Raw genomic sequence first — 9,367 nt, 5'->3', positions numbered from 1 at the left:
TTGTGAGCTTTACCAAGCTTCTCATGGGCTTCCTCTAGCCTCTCATGAGTAGCATTAAGCTCATCAAAGAAATGTTTAAGGGCTTTTAGTTCCTTATACAAGTCTTTGCATTCCCTTCTCTTAATGTCCAAATAAGTCGTAGCATCTTCTAACATGTTAAAGAGCTGATCCTTGGATGGTTCATCCTCACCATCACTCTTACTATCGCTTCCACCACACTCATCATCGGATCGTACCTTAGTGGCTTAGCCATGAAGGATGTCGATGGAGTGTCGAAGAGCGAAGGCTTGTCATTGATAGCAATGCTTGCAAGAGCCTTCTTCTTAGAGGACTTCTTTTCATCACTATCATCGTCATCACTTGAGGAAGCATCACTATCCCAAGTGACAACTAAGAGCCTCCCTTATTCTTCTTCTTGAAGGTCATCTTGCTCTCCTTCTCTTTCTTTTCCTTCTTCTTGCTCTTCTTGTTGTCATCATCATTGTCACTATTGTATGGATATTCCGCAATAAGATGATCCTTGCTATTGCACTTGAAGCACTTTCTTGGTTCAACCTTGTTCTTAGATGATGACTTGTTTCTTCTTACACGATAGCCCTTCTTCATCATGAACTTGTCAAACCTCTTCATAAAGAGAGCCATCTTCTCATCATCTTCATCGTCACAAGTGCTTAAGCCTTCATCTTCACTTGATGCTTCTTACTTTGCTTTGCCCTTGCCCTTGGATGATGATGCAGCCTTGAATGCCACACTCTTCTTTTTCTCATCCTTTTTCTCCTCTTTCTCATTGTCATCTCTATATGTGTCATCGGTCATCACATCTCGCAAGATTTGGTTTGGTGTCATGGTGTTCAAACCACTTCTTACTAGCAATGTGACCACATACCAAATCTTAAAGGTAGACATCTCAAGAACTTGTGAGAGAAATCCTTGCCCTTCACCTCCTCACCAAGCTTCAGATCATTCACCAATACTTGGAGCCTATCAAACATCTCCGACACACTCTCATCTTCCTTTATTTTGAAGCTAGCAAACTTCTCCTTGAGGATGTATGCCTTGGCTCCCTTGACCGCTTGAGTGCCCTCATATGACTCTTCTAGATTCTTCCAAGCATCATGAGTCATCTCCAAATTCTTGATTTGCTCAAATACCCTTTGATTGATAGTATAATGAATGACACTAAGAGCAATGCCATTGTTTTGTAGCTTCTCTTCTTCGGTCGCGGTGGGTTGCGCCGAATTTGCTACCTCAAATTTTGTCTCCACCACTTGCCATATCTTTCTATTGATTGACTTGATATGAGTGGTCATCTTTGCCTTCCAATAGCCATAGTTTGTGCCATTAAATTGAGATGGCTTCTTGATGTTATTGATTTGAGCCATTTTATCACCGAAGGTTGTTAAGCCTTAAATGACGGTGATCATGGCTCCGATACCACTTGAAAGGTCCTAAATGGCTAGAGGAGGGTTAATAGCCTATAAAAATTTCTACAAAAATATTAAAGCAAGTGATTAGTACACTAAATGGCAAAAAAAGCATTTTGCTCTAACTCTAATCAAAAGGCAAGCCACCTACCAACAATTCTAGTTATCTATGATCACTAAGCACTCAATTGTTATGTCACTACTCTCTACACTAATTGAGCTAGCTAGAAACTAATTACAACTAAGAACTAGACTACTCAACTAGCTAAGCTACCACAAGCTCTACACAAGGTAAATACAAAATATAATACAAGAGAGTGGTAGAGGAGATATACCGTCGTGGCAAGTGATCAATCAATGGGTACCAACGAATACCAAGGAGACAAGATGACACAATATTTTTTTCCTCCGAGGTTCACTTGCTTGCCGACAAGCTACGTCCCCGTTGTAGCAATTCACCCATTTGAAGGTTCACAAAAAAATAGGCATCATAGGCCTAACCCGCAACTGGGTGCCACACAACCAACACAAGACGACGATCCATAAGCTACACACAATTCACTAGAGTTGCCTTTTATGATCTCCCATGGGGAAGGCACAAGAACCCGTCACTATCCACCGATCGGAGCCGGAGACAAGCACCACCCTTCGCTCAACGATCCTCGCTACTCTAAGCCATCTAGGTATCGACAAACACCAAGAGTAACAAGAGAAATCCACAACAAAACACAATCACCAAGTGCTTCTAGATACGATCACTCAAAGCAATGCACTTGGATGCTCTCCAATCTCACCAAATGATGAATCAATCAAGCAAGATGAGTTAGAGAGGAATGGCTAGACTCACAAGGTTGTATTCTCAATAGAAGTGGCCAAGAGAATGAGCCATGGCCGGGCCAACCACTATTTATAGCCCCCAAATGAAATAGAGCCATTAGGGTCAAAAGGGGGCTCTCTACACATCGACTGAACGCGCTGATCGGGGTGACCGAACGCGCTGCACCTAGCGTTCGGTGCATAGATGTGCGCCACATGACACCTCCATTCTAAGTCCACCGCTCGATCTCAACGGCTAGCAGCCGTGCGCCAATGGTTAAGTAACGACCGGACTTAGCAACGTGCGACTGGATGCGCCAGCCTAGGGTCCGGTCACGCGCCCCCCCGCGCCCATGAGCCAATGACCAGACTCACTGCTCAATGACCAAACTTGGCAAGCCTCGATGTTCGGACGACTCTAGTAAGGGTCCAGAGAGGAAAATTTGGGACCAGACGCGTCCGATCAGAGATAACGGACTCGCCCTACGTCCGACCTTCACGAGCTCACCTCCTACGCGCCACGTCACAAGGACTGGATGCGGAAACAGTAACCCCATTGGGTCTGGTCCACCTTCAACACTTGGGGTCCAGTCATGAACCCTGATCAACGCTACCTCTAGACTGCATGACCGGAGTCCCCGGTCAGGGTCTGGTCCTGCTGAAGACAGGGTCCGGTCCCCTGCAGCTGCATGTTTACTTCTCCAACTTCTTTACCCTTTGTTCCCAAGTGCTAACCACCAAGTGTATCACCATTGTGCATGTGTGTTAGCATTTTCTCAAAGCATTTTCAAGGGTGTTAGCACTCACTAGAATCTAAATGCATATGCAATGAGTTAGAACATCTAGTGGCACTTTGATAACCGTATTTCACAACGAGTTTCACCTTTCTTCATAGTATGGCTATCTATTCTAAACCCACTCACAACCGCTTGATGTCTTGAGTGTCAAAATAAAATGCTCCTATCAATTATACCTTTGCCTTGAGCCATTTTCTTTCTTTCTTCTTTTCCAAGCTTGAGCACTTAATCATTACCATGGCCATCACCATCATCATGATCATTATCTATTTGCTCCAATGCTTGGTGTGTACTAACCTATCTCATATTCACTTAGAGCTAAAGGTTAGTACTTAGGGTTTTATCAATTAGCCAAAACCAAACTAGTGCTTTCAACCGAAAGCTGACGTCTTAAATATGGCAGAGTATCTTCGTCCGTCCCTGACTTCAAGTTAAATATTTTTAACTTTGATCAAATATATATAGGAAAATATTAATACATAATTAGTATCATTCAATAAATCGTTGAATATATTTTTCATAACAAAATTATTTGGAGATATAAATGTTGCTAATATTTTTTACAAACCTAGTTAAACTTAAGAAAGTTTAACCAGCATGCATCCCATAGTGACACTTATTTTGGTACAGAGGGAGTATTTGTCATTTCATCCTTGTTAAAATGGCCATTTTAATTTTTCTTTTAGGCTCAATTTTGTCCTAAAACTATGAGAGTGACTATTTTAGTCCTTAAACTTTTCTTCGGCTCAACTTCATCGCTTATACTATATGGAACACAGCGCTGTCACACCTTACCAGTTCTAGGACTACCCACGATTCAAGATGAACAGTCATCAATAGGTACTAATAATGTTCTTGGCGTCATCCCTGGCTATTAAATTGGATAGCACACTTTCGATATTTATATCTATATTTTAAAATGAATATAAATATAGATTAAACATCCTCAAGTATGAATAATTGGATCGTTCAGATTCAATATTGATATTATACTGTTCAATTATAATTTTGTCTTCATATTTCATTAACTAAATAATATTTTTAGGTTAAATAAATACTATTTTCGTTCACAATCAGTTATTAGTTGGCCTGACCCTGGAAATAACTAAGGAAAAAATTGTAAATCTACCATTGTTCTAATTCACATATGTGTTCTTAAAGTACTATTTATAGCAGCTATAATTATTCCCACAAAAGTAATATAGTATGATATATACAAACAGTGCCATTACAAGGTAACATTTAAATAACACGTTAGAATTGTTAATGGCCGCTAAAGAGTTTTTAGACGGTCTACTAATGATGTTTTTATCTGGATATTAGTTTTCTAATCTCCAATCGCAAGTGGTGCTAGAGCTTACCAGGCACCGGGCTGCCATCCTATTCGGCCATGTTCGCTTGTCTTATGAGCCGTACTATTTTAGCGAACGAACAGTGTTTTTCTCTCACAACAAATTAACGAACAGTACTTTCAGCCATGGCTTTTCAGCAAAGCGAACAGGGCCAATACAACAGAAAAACCATAATTGTGAAAAAAATGCCCCCGAACATATAGTTAGGGTGTGAAGATGTATACAATGAGTTTTCTAAAGCCATTACAATTTTGAGAAACCATATTAAGTCTTTCAGCATCTGGTTATCTAGCATATAATAGGAAAAAGGAAACATACATGCATAGACATAATGCACAACAAATTCCGTGGTCTACTTAGTTTCGTGAAGTGTAGAACAATTTGCATGAATACTCTCAAACATGTTAAGGCTCTGTTCGGTTATCTGGGATTGATTCCCAGCCGGACCCTTTCCTACACAAATTTGTACTACCGAGGAATAGTTTCAGGCCTGGAATGGCCCGTTCCGCAACAACCGAATGGGGCCTAAAGGGTTTTAATCTGGATTCGACTTTCCTAAACGAATGTTTAATAACATACAACAAAACCATCTTACAATAAAATTTGAATACATAAACAGTGTCAGAGTTCAACACACTGATTTTGTTGCACCCCACTACAGAAAAAAGAAGATGAAGATACACTGACTTACGAACAGTAGGAATGATTTCCTCAAACTTGCTCCCTGGGCACGCTTGTGTTCTTGAAACACAAACAGCACACCTTGAGCAGAAAAGCACGACTGTCTTCTACTTTTTGTGACATTTTCCAATGACTCGAGAGATAACAACAAGGAATACAAGATATATTACGACGCCAGCTACCAGCAAAAAGACATAGATCGAAGTACTGAGTTTCCGGCAGCTTCCTGCAGCAAAAGCTGTCATGACAGACAGCAGATCCAGTATCATAATCAGGAGCAGTACCTCAAGTCGGACAGGTTTCTTCCTAATAGATTTACTCAGCAGAAGCATTATCACAACAATAGAGGCCATGAAGGAGATAGCATTGAAGCAGAAGAATGTCTTGTAGCGTCGATGGTTAATATCACGGAGAAGTGGATCGCCTGCAAAATGGCCATTGTCATCGTCATCAGACCTGAATCCACCAGGCGGATTCAGACCTGCTTGGTATGTGACAGAGGCTGCTAAAGTGGCAATAAGCATGAGACTCTTATGTCTCTTTCTCTCTCTTTTTTTACCACACTCTTTAGTTTCCGGCGACTCAGGAATAATCTCTCGCCTAACCTTCTCTGTACGAAAAAAACACCTTTGCAGATATTCCATAAGCTGTTGCAGACATTCCATAAGTTTAGCCAATGGTGTTCGTAGTGTTTCATACATCGAAGATAGTAGGACTTGAATCACAAGGGATACTAGGACAGCCACAGCAATGATGATGACAAAGATGGATTGCTTTTTATACCTGCAGCTTCCTGCAACATAGGCCACCAAGAGGCCAACTAAACCGACCACCAAACACACTCGCAGTGCATAAGATTTGATTCCACGCTCACATGATTCCTTATTCACAAGTAGTATTGTGATAGCAACAGATGACACAAATGAGATTGAATTTGAGTAGTAGAACACATCATATCGCCTTGGGTGATTGTCCTGAAGGATTGGGTTTCCTGGTCTGCCACTGACATCTTTGTCATCAGACCATACACTGCCTGGAGGGTTTATACCAGCTTGGTATGTCACAGTTGCTGCTATAATAGAAAGTGTCAATAGTAGATTACGCCTCCGTTCCAATTCCTTTGCCTCAGTTTTATTCCCTGTCTGCTTGTGGCGTAATTGAAGAAATGCTGACCACACATTCCCACACGAGAGCCGCTTTACTTTATCTGGAACCAGTGGAGAGATTATATGAATCGCTAGAACATGAAGAGGAACATAAGCAGGCACAAGAAACAATAATACTGATGTGGAAATTGACTTATTTGGCTCCCTGCAGCTCCCCATGACAAAGGCCCCAGTTAAGGAAAGTAAGTCCACTATCATAGCTAGCTGCAATACACGATATTTTGTAACCTTCCTGCTCATAGTCTTGTCCAGGAGCATAACAATGATGACAATAGATGCCACAAATGCAACAGCATTGAGATAGAAGAATGCAATGAAGCGTGGATGGTCAGTGTCCTCGAGGACGCGATCACCAGCTGAATGATTATTCTCAGTTCTTGACCAGAAGCCACCTGGTGGATTCAGACCTGATTGATATGTCAGAGATACTGCAAGAATAGCAAGAAGAAGCAGATATGTGCGGGTCTTCTCTAGATGATCTTCAGTTGAATTTCCATGAGAATTTTTATCTGGTGCTCCTTGATGGCTGTTTATATGTCCATTCCCATTCTCAAGTTCTGCATTATTGTTAACGCCACCATTTTCAATGCCAAGGTTACTATACCCCATCGAAGTCTGTTGCTCTGCAGATTCCACATTAACAATGGTTTCTGCAGGCAAAGAAGGCCTTTCATCCTCTATGACATCATTAGTGGCTCCATTAGAGTCACCGGCTAACATAGTTTGTTCAGAAGAGCCAGCTGCTGGCATATCAGTAGTCCTGACATCAAAAGAAGATTTCTCCTTATTCATACCTATAACTTGTTGTCTATCTGCAGACACACCATTGCAATCTGATGTTTCCTGGCAGCTGAATGATGATCGCTCTGTGCTGGTCAGAGACTCCTTCATATTTGCAACTAGATGGTTGTCTGTAGATTCATTGTCCATATTGGACACCAGATCCTTGGTATTTGCTGATTGTGGACTGTTGACTGATGTATGCCAAGAGTTGGAGAATGATTCCTCACTGTTTTCTGTTTTCCGGTTGTCTTCAGGCGGATACTCCACAGAGGACTCAGTATTTGAAACATGCTGATTTACTGCATGTTCACCTGTCGGTGCACCTGGATCATGGACTGAAGCCTGGTGACATCTTGCATTAGAACCCTCCTGATCTGCATTGCTCAATCTATTACTACCAAAATTTGATGAGAGCACACTCATGCACCGTTTAGTGCTTGATTTGATCTTTTGTAGGCATTCTGCTACAGGACCGTAAGCAAAGATCCAAGCTAAAAGGACAATGCAGATCAAAACTATGATGACAATAAACATAACATAGAATGATGTTGCTACATCCCTACAGCACCCAGCAGCATAAGCACCAATCAGGAAGAACAGGTCAGCTAGCACACAAACAATCACTGCTTTTGACCTTATTCCATGCCTGCTCAATTCTGGGCTCAGAAGAAGTATGATTGTAACCAAAGACGCCACAAAGGAAGTTGAATTGCAACTGATAAATATATTATAACGGGGCAGGTAGTGACTGCGAAGAACAGGAGTAGCTGGACGTTGCTTGTAATCATTTTCAGCCCAAAATCCACCTGGTGGACTCAACCCTGCTTGGTATGTGACAGTAGCAGCAAAAGTTACAAGCATCAGAATAAACTTCCGAGCCTCCTCAAGGTCTTTTTTCTCTTTGTGACTACTCTGCACATCAGGAATACCCAATTTGGATAGAATTTCATTCACCTTGGTCGTCACCTTGTTTTTGAATGTTTCTGGAACAATCCAGGTGGATACTAGGATGTGAATCAAAATATATGCAAAAGCAATAATGAATAGAACCAATATGTAGATGGATGACTTGAGTGCCCTGCAGCTCCCAGCAACATAGGCTGCCATCAGACTGAATAGGTCCACTAGCATGGTAAATTGCATCGAACGGAGCCATAACTCCTTCTTGGTCACTCTCTTGCTTAGAAGCAAGACGATTAAGACAAGAGATGCAGCAAAGGCTGTTGCGTTGCAGTAAAAGAATATCTCATACCGCTGGTAGAACTCAACACGAAGGGCAGGGTCACCAGCTTCATGGCCATCTTTGGTTGTATTCCAAAATCCTCCCGGTGGTGTTAATCCAGAATTGTATGTCACACCAACGGCCAAGCTTGCAAGCAGTACCAAATACTTCCGCAGTTTCCACAAGAAATCAAATTCAACTGACAAAGACCTCCTGGATGAATCACTCATGGAGTCCTGCCCGTCGTCACCACCAATGCCAGTGGCCACGGAAATCTCACCATTGCTGTCACCATGGGTGTTGCTGTATTCTTCATTGCTTGCTTCTGGAGTAGTTGTGGAGTTGGTCAGAGCAATGGCATGCTCTATTTGCACAGTATCCATATTGTAGCTCCTCAACTGAGAGCGCAAGTCTCAGCTGCCCTCTACCCTTCCATTTGCAGCAGCAGTAAATAGCTCTTTGAATGTGAAAAGATATCTGAAAGATTCAGAGTCATAGGTGATTCAAGGAGTGTTCTGATTTTTGGAACAAGAACAATGGCAAAACAAAGGATGCAGGGAGGAAGAGAAGACTTGGTGAAGAGTGAAGTCAATGTCACCAACATAAACAGAGCAAACAGTAGCAATAAATTATTGTGTATGCTTCTGTGGCTAAGAAACTAACCGAGTGAGAGTATTAACAAGAAAGACAACTCATCATTAGAATCCGAACTGGGTTTTGTGTTAAAAAAAATATACTATGACAACCAAAGAAACAAATGGAGTTTTTTTTTTTAAAAAAATAGTATGTTACAAGCAAAAGATGTATAGAAATTTCTACTGTATATACCACAATCATGAAAGACATTAACTGGAAACCGTTGGCTACTGGCATTTTGGCAATGCTAAGTTACATACAGGTCTACAAAACGAATGAGTAAACACTGGGAGGAAAATGAGGACATACCTATGGGGAAGACATCGCGTTGCTCATGCAGTTACATGGAAAGATCAAAAGACATGATATAATCACTCTGTAGCCGAGGTGGAAAGTTTAAGCTAGCATAGAGAATTAGAGAGCAGCAGATGACTTGGCTTCTCGGACTGGCGAGCACATTTGTAAGGACTCCAAGAAGCTAAGCTATTGA

The 9,367-nt window shown here is 41.5% G+C and overlaps 1 protein-coding gene across 1 annotated transcript; it reads right to left on the bottom strand.

The window, feature by feature from the left end:
* Nucleotides 1-4,971: 4,971 nt before the first annotated feature.
* On the bottom strand, nt 4,972-9,367 carry LOC136528728 (uncharacterized). The gene is made up of 2 exons (XM_066521705.1): nt 9,187-9,367; nt 4,972-8,718 (listed from the first exon to the last, which is right to left on the bottom strand). The coding sequence occupies exon 2, from the start codon at nt 8,622-8,624 to the stop codon at nt 5,178-5,180; it is 3,447 nt and encodes a 1,148-aa protein (XP_066377802.1). The 5' UTR covers nt 8,625-8,718; nt 9,187-9,367; the 3' UTR covers nt 4,972-5,177.

This window comes from Miscanthus floridulus, chromosome 19 (genome assembly GCF_019320115.1).
Source record: "Miscanthus floridulus cultivar M001 chromosome 19, ASM1932011v1, whole genome shotgun sequence".
In the NCBI taxonomy this organism is placed as follows: domain Eukaryota; kingdom Viridiplantae; phylum Streptophyta; class Magnoliopsida; order Poales; family Poaceae; genus Miscanthus; species Miscanthus floridulus.
The sequence above is the reverse complement of the archived record's forward strand: the minus strand, read 5'-3'. Positions and strand labels throughout refer to the sequence as shown.